Consider the following 19,100-nt stretch of genomic DNA (forward strand, 5'->3'; position numbering starts at 1 on the left):
TCCTATAATTGATGAGATTGTATCGAATGGTGATATTCCGAGAATTATAAGGCTTTTGATGAGGTCAGAGGATTTGAATGTGCAGACGATGGCAATGGAATGTGTTTTGGAAATTGGGTATTTTGGTAGGAAAGAAGCGATAGACGCGATGCTAAAAGAAGACTTGGTTAAGAAACTCGTGGACTTGCAAAAGTGCGATATTGGATCAGATCAGAAATATCGCCCGTTTGGTAGTGGTGTTGCGAGATTTGCGGTGCAATTGGAAGTGGGTGAAGGATTGAGAAAAAGGGAAAAGAGGGAATTGAAACAACAAGTGTTGAAAAGTATTAGAGAATGTCGTGTTTCTGATGCTGAAGCTGCTACTATGATTGCTGAGGTTTTGTGGGGTGCTTCACCTTAATTAATACGAGTATAAATTATTAGATATATTTGTTTGGCATAATATGTTTAGTGTTATTGCATAATATGCTTTAGATATCCCATTTCCGTATGTAAAAAAACACCAAATTAATTAATTCATTTTAATCGGTCGTCAATAGTTTTTATTTTGTGCAAAATTGCAAATAAAGGGGATCAGCAAAGATCTGGTTTACAAATTATGATCGTTTTAAGTTTGTGCATTCATTTGTTATGGTTCCGTCGCTAGCTTCTTGAACGAGTATTTACTCTTTTAGCATCATTTCGATTTTTTTTTTTCTTTGGATTTTTTACGTGTTTTATGCATCTTTAAAAATATCTATAAAGATAGGCATGAGCGATCTATGTCATACAATACATTATCTTGCTTTAAAAGGTACTTTGTCGATATGTTATGGAGGATTCTTAGGGATACTTTTATGTCAAAAAGAAGATTATGTATATAATATAGGTTTAAAACGTACAGTGATCAACATTTTTGTTCCATGATTCTATTTTAATCATAAATTGTTGTAATCATTAAAAGCATGTTTTACTAGTGAGTGGTGTTTTCTTTCACAGGATTCACGACTTTGAATTTTAATATATTCTTTTTCGCCAAACATGATGTCCAATATGTTGCTGTTATTTTATAACAATTGGCATATATTGGATGGCCAGTGGGCTCTTCAAACGTAATTTCCTACAAATGTTTGGTCAAGATATGTCAATTTATTGCAAAAACAATTGAAAATTTGCCACATGTCACATGTGGTTTGGTTATTATGCCAAATATATAGTACAGTACATAATAATAGTCAAATTCGAAATGACACAAATGGAAATAAGTATCCAAATCCGATACTTCACCTACGGTCATGGAGTAATCAATGGGAACTCTACGTCTCTACCTAACACAATAATAATCAAGTATTCGAAAGAACAAGTATACTCTGTATATATTTGCATCCCTGTCATTGAATTTATTTACATTATCTAAACACAAAAAACGACTTGTATATATGCCTTACACAATATTCCTTGAGACGTGATCAACCTGAAAATTTTGTTTGATAGCCAAACCTATTTTAAATCCTACAACGACCATTTAAAAAAAGTGTGAAACATCATATAACATCGAACACTAGTATTATTTGAAACTTTAGGCTACGAAAGCTTGAGCTTAGTATCCCCCTTTGAATATTATTGAGGTTAAAACAGATAACTGTTTATAGATCATTTAACTAGTAATGGTTTTGGTTGAGTTGAAACTAAAAGTAACAAGAGTGAAAAGTAATGGCTAATTATTCGTATCGTTAGTATGAGGAAAAAAAACATTTATTCCCTCAAGTTTGTGAGATATTTATTTCATGAAATCAAAACTTTGAGCTATTTTTGGTTTAAGAATAGATCGAAATATTGCTATATTAGTTGGAATGATTGGATTTCTTTTAATGTAAACTAGCACGTTACCCGCACAATGCGGCGGTGATTGTGGCGATGACGATATGGTGGCAGGTGCGACAGTTGGTGACAGATGAGGCGTCGATTGGTGTATTATTGATATAAAGGGTTAATGGAGATATTTTAAAAGCTAAAGGATTGATAGTGTAACGTAATCATTAATGTTAAGGGGTAGTGTCACTGAAAATATTTGAGTACTAAGTGAAAATATTATATATTTTAAGGGTACTAGATTAAATTATTACATGGAAGAGCATTTTAGACATTTCCCCTCATGTAACTTTCAACATGGGGGTATTTTCTTTAATAAATAGTATAGATATGTAATTGTATACTTGTATTTGTTGGCCAATCCGTCTTGTGAGTCGGCGATTTTGTAAATAAAATTTTCCATAAAAAAAAAAATACTGTTATTGTAGAAATACTATCCCAAAAATCAATGAATAATTGAAGAAGATTTATTTTCAACTTATTCAAGAAAGATGAGTCATTTTTTTTTCCTGGATAAAATATTTCAATATTTAAAATATTTAATCACTAGATAATCTTGGTGAAGGTTTAACCAAAAATAAAATTGTCAAAATACAAATACCTGATGACGTCAAATTATTCACTTGATCCATACCCGCCTACCCGGTTCACCAACAATTGGGTTTTCTCCCAATCCATCTTCTAGGGTTTCTTTTTCAAAATCTCTGATTATTATCATCAGTGGTAAGCACTAATTCAAAGCTTTCACCTCTACGTACATATACATATAACATACATGTCATTATATCTATACATATTATATATATTGATTGATGGCAAGAACCCCACCTCATATCACTAAGTTGTTTCTTCGTAGACCATCCCCCAAAATCATCCCACAAATTAGGAACATTGGAAATGATAGTCGTGAAAGCCCCAAAAATGTTACTAAGGTTGTGAAACAGGTTTGTGAAACCATTAGGACAAAACCCAGATGGGAAAACTCGATATTATTAGATTTCCCAAATGTTAGTTTTGTAGATTCTTGTTTCTTGAATCAGGTTTTTGAGTATCAAGATAACGCCTTTTTGTCGATTAGGCTTTTGTATTGGGTTAGTAGTACTTTTGGGTATACCCCAGATGAAAATACTTGTGGGTTGATATTTAATCAGTTGGTTAACAATAATGCCGTGAAAGTTGCGAAAGCTTTTCTTGATTTTACGAAGTTTGTGCCGGAAGGGGATGGGGTTGAGGCGTACGTGAGGTGTTTGTGTGAATGTAGGATGGTTGAGGATGCAGTGAATGTGTTAGATGAGCTGAAAATGAGGGGAGTTTGCCCGGGTTTGGAAACTTGGAATCGTGTTTTACAGGCGTGTGTTAAAGAGGGGTATGTTGATATTGTTTGGGAGTTGTATGGTGAAATGATGGAGCTTGGTGTTGTTGCAGATGTCGAGACTGTTGAATGTTTGATACAGGGGTTTTGTTTGGATGATAATGTTTCGAAAGGGTATGAGCTTTTACGACAAGTGTTGGATGATGGGCATGTTCCAAACAAGGTTGTGTTTGGTAAGTTGATATATGAGTTTATATTGGATTATAAGTATACTAGAGTATCTGCACTTCTTCATATAATGATTGCAAAAGGTATTGTTCCTGATCTTTATACTTATCAACAAGTTATCCATGGGTTGTGTCTTAGAAGAATGCAACGTGAAGCTTTACGTATATTTGATGCTCTTAAGGATAGAGGATGTCCTCCTGATAAAACCATGTACACGACAATGATACATGGCCTTTGTAAAGCTAAATGGATCGGGGAAGCAAGAAAGTTATGGTTTGAGATGATTCAGAAGGGAATGGAACCAAATGAGTACACATATAACACACTCTTATATGGGTACTTTAGAATTGGCGACTTTAGAAACGCCCTAAACCTTTACAAGGAAATGCACGACAGAGGTTTTAGAGACAATTTAATTGCTTACAACACCATGATTAATGGCCTGTGTTTGCATGGAAGAACAATGATGGCTTTCCGCCTATTTAAGCGAATGACACAGAAGGGTGTTCCTCGGGATGTGGTAACTTACAATTCTATGATCAGGGGTTTATGTAAAGAAGGTAAGTTGGCCGAGGGTTTGAACCTCTTGAATGAGCTATTGGAGCAGGGGCTGCAGCCATCATCTGCATCATATGGATCCCTCATAGAAAAGCTATATGAAATGGAACGAATAGATGAAGTGAAAAATCTTTGGGATGAGATGCAGGAAAAAGATGTGGAACCCGCTTCTGTTTGTATTGACGGCGATGTTATAATTGGATTGAGCAAGAAAGGATATGTTGCAGCAGGAGTATACTGGTTGTCATACATTGTGAAGAATCGGCTCATACCCCATCGGGAAACTTTTGAAAAGTTGATTGGTATCCTATCACAAAAAAATAAGTTAGATGTTGGTTTGATTGTTTTGGGTCCTATGTTTAAGATAGGCTATATACCAAGCTTCCGCCTGGAGGCAATATCCTTGATGTGAGCTAAAATTTGCGAAAAAGGATTTTAAGTAGATTAGTTGTATCTTTCTAGATTGGTTTCGTAAAGTTATATGTTAAAGGAATATCCTTGAACCAAGTTTTTTGGCTTCGATACCGATTATTTTTTTTAAAAAAAAATCGGTGTCAACACAATTATGTATTAATTCAGTTTCTTTGTATCCTCTTTGGATATCCTGAAGAATAATATATGTTATCAGCTCCATGACTTTTGAATTCTGATGTCAAAACCTATACGGTCTATTAAACTGATCAACAATATCTGATTGGTTATATGGCTCATCTATTGTTTTAACCTGTTTATTGAAAATAATACATTATAGATGAAAAAAAGTATGGAAGTTTTGGATCTTAAACGCATGCATTATAGATGAACAAGTGGTAATTTCTATTGTCCTTGGGAAACATGGCTGTTACCGACTTGGCGACTTCTAAATACTATGTTATGGACACTAGTAGCATCTTCAATGTGACATGTGCAAGGTCACATACATATACGATATGGTTTATGGCAAATATACATGGCTTGTGTCATGGGTGTAGGATTACATATATATCATGACTCTAAGGATAGATTATTTGTGTCCGCATGGAACAACAATGATGGACGGCTTTTGGCATTTCTTGTGCGTGAAATTAGCATCTTACACCGTCAGTCGAAGGTATGTATCTATTCCACTTGTAATATTAGTTCAAGTTTTATATCAATGTATCCATTTTGATGTTTAAATCGTTTTTACCATTGATCCTATGTTTTCAGTTACTTGAAAGTTTTAATACATTAGGTAAGTTATCTTCATTTCCCCGGACATCTGTTTATATTTGTTGCTCTCGTATTGATTTGAAAGTTTTTTATATTCTTTTACTATATGTGTATCTTTTCATTTGGTATGTGTTTACGTGGGTTGCACATCAGATATAAATATGACAAGCTCAAGTATTCAATTTTCGTGGGGGTGTTTGGTCGGGAGAAATGGAACCAAAGAAATTCAAAGAGGATTAGCTATTTTGTTTGGTTGACATTGAGAGCAACTAATAAGATCCATATTTTATCCCCTAAATGGAAAGGATATTGACTTCTTATAGCAAGAGATTGGGACTAGTTATGGAATTACGTGGGAAAAATAGGAAAGAAAAGAGAACAGTAAATAGGAATAAAAAGTATAGTGAAGCTTGATTTGGGGATTGGTTAGGAGTTAGGCCGTTGTAGTCCAGGAATGACTAATTGGTTACCTAGCTTGACTAATTTTGTTTAAAGTTATTCTGTGGAAAGATCCGTAAATGATTGTCCGTCTTCCTATTTAGTTTGCCCCAAAATAATTTACCATTTCTAAGAAGTGTTGGACATAATTGATTAAGTTTCCCCTATTGCGTCTAATTAAAATTTAAATAAATAGTGAAGGGCACAACTCTCATTTAGGTAATAAGTAAGCGATAATATGTTTTGTTATGTGTGTTTTTGTATATTGGACAATTAGAGTAGGGCGGAGGGAGTATGATTTTTACTGAATTAGGTAAAAGATCAAGTTATTGTCAAATAAGGGTGCTTGTGAATCCGCGTTCTGACCCGGATCTTAATTCGTTTTGGTTCTAGTGAGTTTGTTTTGTTGACTCCGTGTCATTGTGTTTTGTATCGTATAAAGGTTTCACTATCTTTTAACAACCCTAAAGCCGCCCCCTTTTATCAAAACCCTAAAGTTCAGTTTAGGAGAAGAAAACTCATGTAAATCGGACTAATCTTTTCATCCAATTCGAGAGTTAAGCTTTTACAGAAGAGTTTCTAAGTATATCGAGTAGTGTCAAGAAGCTGCATTAATAAGATTTTATCAAAACCTCCAATTTGAGTTGCGGGGAATCATTTTTTATTAGATCGGGTAACATCAAGAACGGGAAGATCAATTAATTTGCTGAATTATTCTTTTTCCCTATAAGTTCAATCATCATTAATTTTGAACGTGTCCCTTTTTGGTAATTGATTTATGTTGCTCTTGATTAATTTAAATGTATGGTGCTAGTTTATTTATAATAAATCGCAACTTATATATTTGTATTTCTAGATCGTTGTCACTTGAGCAATTTTTCCAATATCTGAATTTAATCTCACATCTGACTAATTTAGTAATTTGGGTGTCTTAAGAGTATGTTTATGTGATCACTCTTTACCTTATCCCTTCTTTGGTTGAAGAAAATTTTGAAGAATGTATTCAAGTTACAATTCTGCGGGACTATTAAATTTTGGAGTAGGATTAGTTAAATTTTGTATGAACTATTCGATAGTTTTTAATATTTTAGATGTTCTTGTGGTTTATGCTATCCATGGTAATTAAAGTTTGTATTTTCTTATGTACGTATCAAGATTCTTGTTAACACATGGAGAGCATATTAGTACATAACCTGGATTTGGATTTTGTGGAGTAATCTAGTGTTAACTGTTAAGTTATTATAAAAAAAAGCTTAATCTGAATGCATGGTTTTTTGTTTAATGTCTCCAAAAGACTCCCTAAGAGCATGTAGGTTAATTGGACTGAGGTACATTTTTTCTGCTTTTTTATGCATCTTACTGTGGGTACAGGGGATTTCTGACAATTGGAATCGTCAAGTTTTTTGCAAAGTACCAAAGATGAGACGAAATGCAAGAAAGCGTTCTCAGGGCAGATTCGTGGACAGAAAGAATTGGGATAATTGATCCCTGGGATAATATCTCAAGATTACCCGACCATATATTGCACCATATGATATCTTTTCTTCCATCTTCTGCAAAAGAACAGGTTCGGTCTTTGTCGAGAAATTGGAGGCAACTTAATAAGAAACCCAGAGAGCACTTTCTATGATTGGGCACAGATTAGATTGAGCAGGAGTTGTCTAGGATTTTGGTGGACTTCCCCTCAGATGAGACGAAATGCAAGAAAGCGTTCTCAGGGCAGATTCGTGGACAGAAAGAATGGGATAATTGATCCCTGGGATAATATCTCAAGATTACCCGACCATATATTGCACCATATGATATCTTTTCTTCCATCTTCTGCAAAAGAACAGGTTCGGTCTTTGTCGATAAATTGGAGGCAACTTAATAAAGAAACCCAGAGAGCACTTTCTATGATTGGGCACAGATTAGATGAGCAGGAGTTGTCTAGGATTTTGGTGGACTTCCCCTCAGTAGAGTTTCTTAGTTTAAAGAAGTGCTCAGGTATGAGAACATTGAGACTAGAGAAGTTAAAGTTGAAGAATATCGAGTTAAAGTATTGCGTAAGCCTGAAGAACCTACAGCTTGACACACCAAATGTTGAAGCTTTCCTTTTCCATGGACCTCGTCTGAGGCCGTGCACGATTGAGTTTGGTATATGCAAAAAACTGAAGGTTGTGCATCTAGTTGGGGTTGCTATGAACAAAGCGATGTTCACCGACTGTAACAAAAATTTTTCCCTTCTCCAACAATTGGTGATTGGTGGCTGTGATTTCACGGGTTGTATAAAGATCTCCAGTAATTCGCTTGAGAGGTTATCTTTGTTGAGATTCAACACTTCTGTGGCTATCCACATCAAAGCCCCAAATCTAAGGTCTTTCGTGTACAATGGCAGTACAATCCCCTCTTTAATCATGCACTCTACTCATCTCATCTTAGCTGAGCTAGACCTTAGGCCGTACCAAGAGCGAGATGAAAAGTGGGTCCCAAAATTTTTGCAAATGTTACGAAGGCTAAAGCATGCTCAAAAGCTAAGGTTTCATTCCAAGTTCGACGAGGTATGTTTGGCAAACATGATTCATTTATTTATACTTATATTTATGTATATAAATGTGTGTTTGTGTGGCTTTTACTTATACTTTGTATTCATGCTGCAATTAAGAATATCATAGTTCCAAAAGAACTCAGAGAAACCCTGAACCCTCCCATTGATGGAATGCCTTTTATCGAAATCAAGACTAATTCCAGATCGAACAATATTGTTCATCTTACTGATGCTATGCTTTGGCTCTGTCCTCGGGGAATCTAATTTTCTCTTCAAGTAAGTGGGCCTGGGACTTCAACCTACAGGTATCATACTGTTTATAGCTTCTAAACTAACTGATCCTGTTCATTAGGCGAGCCATCTATTAAATATTTTAAACTTGCTGCTCTTTTGTTCTGGTGACAGTTGATGCACGGGGAATTCTCCAGTGCTCGTTCCAATTCGTGCAGCTTCTGTGCCTCACATACTTCAAGATGCTGGCGCCATTATGTGATAATGTATGAAGTAAGACAAACTTTTGATGAGTTCAAGCTGGAAACAATGGATTTTCTTTTGGATAATCTACAAAAGGTTGGACGCCATGCTGCCAGTAATTATTTATTTCAGAGTTTTGATATCCTTTCATAACTCTTCAACTAATGTTTGATTTAGATTTGTGTCTATTTCGTGGGAAAAAAGGGTGTTATAGTAGTGGGCATCATTGAAACTGAGATTTTTCTTTCTTTGAACTAAAAGTTGATGAGCCATGATTTTTATTTCTGCATTTTATTGGAATGATGTTTGTAGTGGCTTTTTTATTTCATCTGTTTAAAAAGCATTGAGCAAGAATTGGGGATGATATTGCGGCAGGGGACCGGGTTCCCACTTTTAATCCCTGTCATTCCACCCCGCAGATAGTTTCAGTTTACATCCCTGGCTCGGTACCCAATTACCCATAGGGAGAATCAGGGTTCTTCTCTATCAAATGAATGTGCTTGGCCGGGAAAAATGAAATCAAGGAAATGAAAAAAGATGTGGTTACTTTTCATTTCCATCTTTAATGGAATTTAAAGCCATAAACGTATGGGTTATCTCGGATACGTATTCTATCCCCCTTTGGGTCTTTATTTTACAAGAGATTTATATTTTAAAAGCGAAATAATAAAGCAAAACAAAGATGGATTTGGGAATTGGCTAGGAGTTGTCAGTGACTTTGTTTTGTTAATCTCAACTTAGAAAAATATTTTTTTTTGTTTGTTTCTTTTAACTTTATGGTTCGATGACTTTGATCCACCCCCTTCCACGGCTTCAAAAAGTAATCGATTGTTGATATATGCTACAATCCGACTGTCGAATATGAAGGAAAATTATTGAGATGGTGTTTTAACTTTATAGACTGGGTGACGGTTTAGAAAACTAAGCAGAAACCATTCTGATGGTGTTGTTATACATCGCTTGACAATCATCTCCAGTGGAATTTGGTCAGACCTTATAACATCAGTAACAAACAAGAAACATGAGATTTGTTGGTTATAGATGGTGTAATGTCTATTTCCTGCTATATGCAGGTGATCTCCCTGATCAGCATGACTAGCTATTTAAAACAATGGTCCACCGAACCAACTTGAAATCAACTAAAAAATCTTCAAAATTCAATCAACCTTTTTAACTTATCAAAGCATGACCATCTTTCATGAAACATATTAGAAGTGGCTTGAGCCTTTATCCTTTATTTTAAGATTAACTACGCTGCAACGGTCCGATAAAAATAAAGTGACACATCCCTTTTCTGAAACCAATACAAGTAACAACATAGGGACTATTGGTGTTAGTTCTGGAGCATGCATATCACACCGACTTTCCTTCGACAGTGAGAGCCCAAAAGTTCATATTATTTCAGATCCAGATCACTTTCCTGTTGGTTATGCTGTCTCTCCATAAACTTCTCAATCAAATTAAGAATAAGTCACCTACTGACAATACTAATCTCATAATATATATACATATACATAAAATATATATATAGTACGTATTTGATATACCCTGTTCTGTTTCTAACCAAGCACAATCCGACAACATGTAAATGTATACAATCTTCGCATGATCGCATCCGATCTCAGAAGGTCATAACTACGTATAAAATGTACATCCTGCCTGTATACACCTCCTTCCCATAGAATAAAAAAGATCAAACAATGAGCAGACTTTGTGACTACTGTCTTGTCATCCTTCTATGTATTTGTTGTAATTTTTCCAAGGCATGTGCCATTGTGTAATGTTGTTCGATGATCTCAGTGATTAAGGAAGCTATATTTGTTTCTTTTTTCCTGAAGATCAAATATATATATATTTGCATAATACAACACTAAATCTGCAGCTGTTGCTATTAAATATAGATATCAAACAAATATATAAATGTATACAACTATCCAATCCACAACCACAATACAATTACATCCCATCTGTTCACAAAACCAGCTAAATGACGTAATTTGGTGTGACATCGTTCATCAATTTTTGATATAAGGGCAAATATTGATTCTCCGATTTTCTAAAAAGTGTTCTTTATTTCGTTTGTGACAAAGTTAGATACATTGTTGGTATAGTTTTAAATGGACTAAAATGAACCTTTTACTTTTAGCCCTCGTTATAAAAAGCAAGTCCTGAGCCTGCCCCATCTTGTACAACCATTGGGAAGGAGTTTTCAAAAGCTCTTTAAAGCCATCTTACATATATACACGAGTAAACAACACATATTGCAAATTTGTTGTATAAAGCGTTGGTTACATTATAAGGATGGCCTTTTGAGTGTATATATATTTCAAAGGGAAGATCCGATATGTAACCGTATGAGCGGTGCCCTCACACCATTTTCTTTTTCAATTTTACAAATGATAAAAGGAAGTGATATTCGTACCATTTTTTTTATTGATGTAGTATAACTGTGCATTACTATCTTGTACAGTCAGTTATATAATTTGTACATTGTGGTATATTAATTAAAAATGGTAATGTTAACTGTATCTAAACTAACCCCTATTTTAAAATGGTGATTGTTTAAACACCTTACTCAAAATAAGGTTTATATTTCCTTTCGGAGTTTCGTATTGGTGCAACAACCAAATTATAAGATGTTGACAGTATTTAAGCTCACCGCTATTTTAAAATAATGATTGTTTAAACACCTTACTCAAAATAAGGTTTAATTTTCCTTTCGGTATGTAGATATATATGTTGGTTGATCGAGAGTGAACTTTAATGTGAGACTTTCTAACAAACTGTAAAGGTGTAGTTTTTGATCATTGAGAATCTAAATTGCATTTCGAGAGGATTATTCGAAAAGTTGCAAGTATTTTAGAGAATAAATTTCAAAGTGATATAAAGTTAGAGGACACACAACATAATCACTCTTGCAAAACTTCCCTAAGTCAAGCGAAGTACTCCCCAAGTATCTGCTACAAGGTAAGACGCCGAGTAGATCCGAATCGGCCGATTAATCTAAGTACTTCATGTCTTAGCCGTTTTGATCCTCGAGTACTCCCCGCATAGGTATAACTACTCCAACTACCTAATCGACCGAACAAAATGTCTATCGACTTTTACAACCTTTGATATAGCAGTGCAAGTATAAAATAACATGATTTATTTTTCTTATACTAGACTTATGCCCGTGCAATGCGGCGGCGGTAGAGGTAGTAATGGAGGAGGTGGTGGTAACAACGTAGTGGGGGTGGCAATGAGACAGCAATGGGAACAACGGTGGGGGCGGCGATGATGTTGAATGTAAAACTAATTAAGTGTATTTATTTTAGGTTTTAAGAGATCTATATTGTAAATTATTTCATTAAAGGTATTATGAGTATATTATATGAAGATGTTTATATTAATAAATAAATGAGATGGTACTTTTGGTTTTTCAAAAGTAGAAAATTTAAAAAAAAAAAGTGATTTGTTTTATTAGATAGTATAAATTGGTTACCGAACCGATAGATTATGGTTTGGTTTATGAATTACTCGTATGAATTATGACCAAGAATTTTCAAAAATGCCACACAAGTATTCAAAACATTATAAACTACGCCCAACTCCTTCTCCATGACCTACTATATTTCTTCCAAACGGCGTTTACACCTTTTTCTTACTTTCCTTTGAATTTATCTTTCCCCTCAAAATTTGCCCTAATTCCATAATCCCCCCCTACGATTCCAAACTCCCCCAATCTTCGCTGCCAATTTCATCTCCGGTTAACCGGCGGCCATCTCTCACCCTTTAATTTCTCCCAATTTTAACCCTAACCCTGAAAAAACCCTAACTGTTTATTCACTCTATGTAATTCCAACTGCAATTGCACAACTAAGTAAGTTGTTTTTTTCTTTTAAAGGGTTTTTTGTTTTTGTGTAAATTTAGGGTTTTTTTTAACTATAGGATACTTTCTGTATGTATATATGTGTTTCTTGATGAAGTTTTTGGTGGTTTTTGATGGTTGCAGTGATGTATATGTTTGTATCTATACTGTATCTATATGGGTTTTTGAAAATTTTGAGGGAAAACTTATAAAGTTTATTAATTTATACTAAATGTTATGACTTGAACAATGCTGGTATATATTTACAAATTCTTGAATTTGACCCAATATTTTTTATGGTGTAGCTTTGTTTTGTGTTTATAGATGGTTGAAGTTGTTTCCGTCTACTAATTATGATCAGTACGTTGACTTTTTTAGTTGGACTGGATTGACACAGTTTGTGCTTAACTGTGTGTTAGCTTTTGGCTAACTAAATTAGGTGGTTAGTACCAATATGCCCATAGTTTAATGGTATCAGCAGTTTGTTATAAACTCTTGGTTTAGAACCTGGTGGCACTCGTTTATGGCTGTTAGTAAGTTTGACCGCCTTCAAAAAATAGTAGGAGACAAGAATGGGATATCTAGGCAAATCTTGTTCAATTTAAGATATAAAAGCAATGACATCGTTTGTATTAGTGTATTTGATAAGTCAACACAAAGCAAGTAGGAGCTTTGTTATAAAACTTTAAAATTCGTTAACTTGACCTCGTAACTTAGTTTGGATTGTTTGGGTTGTAGAGATTGATATCCGGTTTTGGTTGTTTCTAGCTGAGTTGTATTAGTGCGAAGTTGGTATTCTTTAAAGATTACATATATGTATTATTTATGCCGAAAAGAATATGTGATGAACATAAGACATTCTTGCAACGAAGTTGCTAACCTGTATATCAACTAATAAGTTTGGTTCTTGAATATTAGTTAATATCTTTTCATTGTTGTCTGTATCTATCTCTGTAGGTATACACAATGGCGAAAGGGAAGCTTATATTAATCTGCCAAGCCGGAGGTGCGTTTGTGACAAATGATGATGGAACAATGACGTATAATGGAGGGGAAGCCAATGCAGCAAATGTCACTTCTGAGACTCCATTTAATGATTTGAAGTTAAATTTGGCCGAAACATGTGATATAAATCAGGAAACTGTTAGTGTCAAGTATTTCCTGCCAGGAAACAAGCGAAATTTGATTACTGTAAAGAACGACAAGGATGTCAAAAGAATGATCGATTTTCATGGGGATGCATTAACAGCAGAAGTGTTTGTTATGGGAACACCGGGTTATATTCGTAAAGCCCCAGATATTGAAACTAACGGGTATTAATCAATAATCAATATTGATAATCCACTGTCCTTTACTTCTATAGCACATTGATCTTTCATTTTTATGTGGAGGTGGAAAATAAACAGGCTGGACTGGTTGGGTAAATGGCTAAAGTTTGGTATGGTTGACCCAAAATGTTTTGTCCAAAATTTTTTATGAATAATTGGTATTTCATATATAGTTACCAAATAGGTATTTTTAGCAATAACTATTTGAGGAGGATTTATGCATCAAAATTATAATTTGAGCTACTTTTGACCCATTTCCCTTTTTCTTTTACTTTTTTTAATAAAAACATAACACAAATCAATCCATCTCTACGTAATAGTGTTTAGCTTGCTACGTCTAATATATGAGAGCGGCCAAAGGCAAACTTATGTCCAATTATATTGGTGATCCCCGCAGGCAAACCAGTACCAAAATTGAAGAGGCTGTAAACAATAATGATGAGAGTACGCAGAAAGATGAGAAGGTTAAACAAGCTAAAGTGGGTGCCAAGAAAGATAAGAAGGTGAAGAAAGAAGATAAGGCAGCCAAAAGTCCAATGGCATCTCCAGCTACGAGGACACGCCGTGCTGTTGCTGCTGCTAAAGCTGATACAGCTTCACATGAGAAAGGAAAAAGGAAAAAGGTGTCCAAGAATGCTAATAAGTTGGAGGGTTCTGTGGGTGTTACCTCTTCAAGTGCTGCTTCTGAGCAGGTCAAAGAGAATGTTGGTGCGGAACGTAGCTCTGAGTATGCGTCAAGTAGGTATCCAAAGCGGAAGAAGGGCACCAATCAGAATGAGACAGATCCTAATGCTAGCCCTATCGACAGTGCAAAGAAACGAAAACGGACTCCGTCTTGGAAATTGGATGCTAATGGTGGTCCCACTAGCATTGCTGATTCTGTAGGGTTAAAATCTAGTGGTTCTGGATGCAAAAGTTCGCAGAGAAAAAGTGGCAGGTTAGCTGCGAAACGAGAGGGTTCTCGAGAAACAAAATCAGGAAAAAAGAGAGGGCGCCCGCGTACTATTACTGAGGATCAAGAACTTGTCGAGGCTGTGAGACCCTCTGCCCTTGTCACCTGTGATGATGATGTGTCAGCTGAAACTTTAGTTACCATATGGAAGTCAGCCATTACTGGTGTTGGTCAAGAATTTACAAATGTACACGAGTTCCAAGAAGCGTTGCAAAAATATGCTATGGCAAATGACTTCGAGTTTAAGTTAAAGAAAAATGATACAAATCGTGTTGCTGGTCAATGTGCCTTTGAAGGATGTTCTTGGAAGTTCAATGCCGTGTTGGTCCCATCCACTCAATCTTTCAAAATAAAGACGATGAAAAATGTCCATACATGTGATAACAAATCAAAGAACTGGTTGGTAAATACTATAACCGATAGGCTGAAAGAATCGCCTCATTTGAAACCAAATGAAATAGCTAATGGACTCTTAAAAGGCTTTGGTGTTGCGTCAAACCCCACACAAGCATCAGATGGAACAGGTATTTTGCAAGAACAGTTTTATGAATCAGATAAAGCCGAGTATAATAAATTACCGTGGTTCTGTGACAAGATCATGGAAACAAATCCTGGTAGCATTTCAAAACTCATTGTTGGTGAGAACAAAAGATTCAAAGCCTTTTTTGTGTCTTTTTACGCGTCCTTATGTGGATTCCAGAGTGCTTGTCGCCCCCTTCTTTTTCTAGAAGCTACCTCTTTAAGGTCCAGACATGGTGAGTTTCTGCTGACAGCTAATGCCATTGATGGAAATGATGGATTTTTCCCTGTTGCATTTGCTATTGTAGACGTTGAGGATGATAACAATTGGCAGTGGTTCTTGGAACAGTTAAAATCTGCAATCTTGAACTCACCACCTATCACCTTTGTGTTTGATAGAGAAAAGAACTTGAAAACATCTATTCTTGAAGTTTTTCCAGATTCTCATGTGGGTTACTCGATTTACCATCTTCTGGAGAGCTTCAAGAGAAATGTTAAAGGTCCGTTTCATGGCGATGGTAAATCTTTCTTGCCGGTACATTTCTTGGCTGCAGCACATGCAGTCCGTCTTGTTGGTTTTAGGAAGTCAACAGAGCAGATTAAGCTGATTTCATCACAGGCATATGACTGGGTCATGCAGATTGAACCTGAACAGTACACGAGTTCGTCTTTTAAGGGTGAGCGTTATAACCACATTACAGATGATGTTGGTGGACCACTTGCAAAATTAATGGAGGATTATCGGGAGTTACCGATTTTACACAAAATAGATGCCATCATACGTACCATGATTGATGCCATAACCGATGCTAATTTGGATGGAAGTATGTGGTCAACCCACTTAACTCCATCAAAGGAGAAAGATCTACAAGAAGAGAATCTTAGATCATGTGGTTTGAAAGTGTTGATTTCTTCTGATACTTTGTTTGAGGTTCGTGAAGATTCAACCCATGTTGTGAATACTAGTACTTGGAGTTGTACTTGCTTGGGGTGGAAAGAAACAGGCTTACCGTGTCGCCACGCTCTCGCAGTGTGTGCATTGATTGGTAGAAACCCGTATGAGTTTTGCTCAAATTACTTCACAGTTGATGCTTATCGTTTAACCTATATAGAGTCCATAAACCTGGTACCCATTGAAAAGGAAGAAGGTGAAAAGATGGAGGTTGATATGGCATGGGTTGAAATTGAAGAAGCTTCAAAAATAGAAGGGGCAAATGAAGAAAGTCTTGAAAAGATTGTAGTTGACGAAGGAAATTGTGAAAACATTATAATTGTGGAAGAAAATGGTGAAAACATTATAATTGAGGAAGAAAACATTGGAACAATTGAAGTTGCGGAAGTAATTGGTGAAAAGATTGAAGTTGTGGAAGAACGTATCGAAAACATTGAAGTTCAGGAAGAAAATGGCGAAAAAACAGGGACGAATGCTGGAAATGAAAAGGAAATAGAGGCCGAAATAGAAGAAAGCGATAAGGTCGATATTGAAAATGAGGATGAAAAGATAGAGATAGAGAAACTAGGGGGTGAAACAGATGAAGTTTTGGAAGTAGGGGGTGAAAAGGAAGAAGGTATGAAAGTGGAGGATGAAAAGGTGGAGGTTGAGAAAGTTGAGGTTGAAAACGGTAATGAAAAGATTAGAGAAGAAGATGATCCAGAGGTCCTAGTGCTTCCTCCTATTCCTCCAAAACCAGTTGATGTAATGACAGAAAAGACGGAATGGGATGAAGCAGAGGTTGAAACAAAGAGAACAGTAACGTGCACAAAGTGCAAGCAGCCCGGCCATAATAAGAAGTCTTGTACTCTGTACCAGGCGGCACAACAAGCTTGTTGACTTTGGGCAACTAGTACGCTCGCAACCCTTAAAACTGTAGGCATCATTATACAAGTACAAGACATATCAGGTATGATTAGAAGTCATGTGAGACCAGATTAAATAGGTTTTGTTAATATGTATCATATGAATCTCATTTGAACTTGTCTTATTTGAGAACCTTTTTTTAGGTCTATATAGCGTTTGAACTACTTAGTTTTTTTTTTAAACATGGCAAGTCTTGTAGGAAGTGTTATTCTTGTGAAAGGTAAGAAAATGACAATGAATAAGGACTTCCCTTTCTAGTCCTAGTGAAACCGAGAAACTTGGATAGGGTCGTATTATTCCTTATTCTGCTTATTTGAAAATTGATATATGCTATACAACTATGATTAACTTTTAGTTAGGTGTTACTACTGCAACTGATTGGAAATATGCAAACTATGTCGTTTGATACATTGATCATTTGACTTTTTTTTATTTTTTTAGTTTTTATCTTAATGTTTTTTTTAACAAAAGGCGCTATGGTATGTATAGTTGAAACGAACACTATTGAGCTAATTACTTCACAACTGTGTTTTAGAGTTGGTGTTATCTTGGTTGTTTTTGTAAATTGTTGCCACTTTTATTTTCTAAGATCTGGGTTCTTAATTTCGTTTACAACCCAGAAACGGAGCAGATAATAATCTGTCTGTCTGAATCAGTAAGATATATAACCGGAAACAAAGTGCGTAGAATGTAGAGCTGGCATATCGTGTCCGACACGACACGATAAGACACGAACACGATAGGGTTAAACACGAACACGACACGATAGCTAATCGTGTCAGTTTTTCCAAACACTAACACGACACGATTTTTAACAGGTTACACGATAAGGGACCTGTTAAGAGACTTGTTAAGGGACTTGTTAAAAGTTACACGATAAGGGACCTATTAAGGGACCTGATATCGTGTCTTATCGTGTCTTAACGTGTCTTATCGTGTCTTAACATGTCCGTATATATACTACTTGTCTTATCGTGTCTTATTGTGTTTTAACAGGTCCGGACCTGTTAAGACACGATAACAAGACACGAAACACGTTAAGGCCAAACACGAAACACGAAAAAACCAGGTCGTGACGTATTGTGCTAACAGGTCCGTGTCAGAAATTGCCGGCTCTAGTAGAATGTAGAAACCTGAAACTAGTTGTATCTAGCTTGTGTTCAATAAGTACAATTGACTAAGAAAACTCTGTTTGATTACTTGATTAAATCGCAAATTGTTCAGGCTTAATCGCAAGCTAATGTGACCTTTGTACTTTTCATGATTCTTTGTTTTTTTTTAAAAGGATGGTGATATACTGATATGTACAACACCTTACAAAATAAATGTGTGTGCGTACAGTTAAAATTAGTCCGTGTACATATCATTAGAAAAAATGGTTATTTTTTAACCTTACAGCTAAGGCTTGCATCATGAATGCTTTATTTTGCTCGTGATGCCTCCAGAGCTATGCTTCCTGTTAAGATACATTATTTCGAATACATATGATATACACTCACGCAACCGATAAAATATCATCATCGACAAAAGATATATTTCTCAATGACTCTGATATGTGTCCAAAGTTGATTGAGGCAGACAAATTGAGTTGATTCATGGGAACATAAAGGTCACGTCTATTTGTCTGATCTTTTTGACTTGTTGTGTACAAATGATTAATACTATTTCAAAAAGTACACTTGTTTCTTTGCTATTATTAATCATATCATCTCAGATTAAATACCTACACTTTGTGTTGGTCAATTTCATGTTGTTGCTTGGAACCAACCTTTTCTTTTAATAATAATTATAATAATCATATATATAGTATCCATCAACTCTTTAATGTTCATGATGAATCTATGTACTGTATATTTATGGTTCATTCATGCACCATATAATCATTATATGATTTTATAAATTATTTTTAAGCCAGTTTAAAAATAAATTAGAAATTTATCTTTTTCATTGTCTATATATGGATGATTGATCAGTATATATGCAATTGTCATTAGTTTTAGAGTTATCTATAATA

At 35.4% G+C, this 19,100-nt stretch overlaps 3 protein-coding genes across 3 annotated transcripts; all 3 read left to right on the forward strand.

Moving 5' to 3' along the window:
• Nucleotides 1–2,422: 2,422 nt before the first annotated feature.
• Nucleotides 2,423–4,593, forward strand: LOC122598415 (pentatricopeptide repeat-containing protein At5g18950). Its single transcript, XM_043771013.1, has one exon. It carries the CDS (start codon nucleotides 2,664–2,666, stop codon nucleotides 4,359–4,361), a length of 1,698 nt encoding a protein of 565 aa, XP_043626948.1. The 5' UTR covers nucleotides 2,423–2,663; the 3' UTR covers nucleotides 4,362–4,593.
• An 86-nt stretch (nucleotides 4,594–4,679) lies between these two features.
• Nucleotides 4,680–8,862, forward strand: LOC122598416 (F-box/LRR-repeat protein At3g03360-like). The gene is made up of 4 exons (XM_043771014.1): nucleotides 4,680–5,039; nucleotides 6,950–8,118; nucleotides 8,223–8,410; nucleotides 8,511–8,862. The coding sequence occupies exons 2-3, from the start codon at nucleotides 7,267–7,269 to the stop codon at nucleotides 8,367–8,369; spliced, it is 999 nt and encodes a 332-aa protein (XP_043626949.1). The 5' UTR covers nucleotides 4,680–5,039; nucleotides 6,950–7,266; the 3' UTR covers nucleotides 8,370–8,410; nucleotides 8,511–8,862.
• A 3,339-nt stretch (nucleotides 8,863–12,201) lies between these two features.
• On the forward strand, nucleotides 12,202–17,440 carry LOC122596113. Its single transcript, XM_043768635.1, has 3 exons — nucleotides 12,202–12,441; nucleotides 13,387–13,742; nucleotides 14,155–17,440. Exons 2-3 carry the CDS (start codon nucleotides 13,396–13,398, stop codon nucleotides 17,057–17,059), a joined length of 3,252 nt encoding a protein of 1,083 aa, XP_043624570.1. The 5' UTR covers nucleotides 12,202–12,441; nucleotides 13,387–13,395; the 3' UTR covers nucleotides 17,060–17,440.
• Nucleotides 17,441–19,100: the final 1,660 nt, after the last annotated feature.

The sequence above is a fragment of the Erigeron canadensis genome, chromosome 4, assembly GCF_010389155.1.
Source record: "Erigeron canadensis isolate Cc75 chromosome 4, C_canadensis_v1, whole genome shotgun sequence".
Lineage (NCBI taxonomy): Eukaryota > Viridiplantae > Streptophyta > Magnoliopsida > Asterales > Asteraceae > Erigeron > Erigeron canadensis.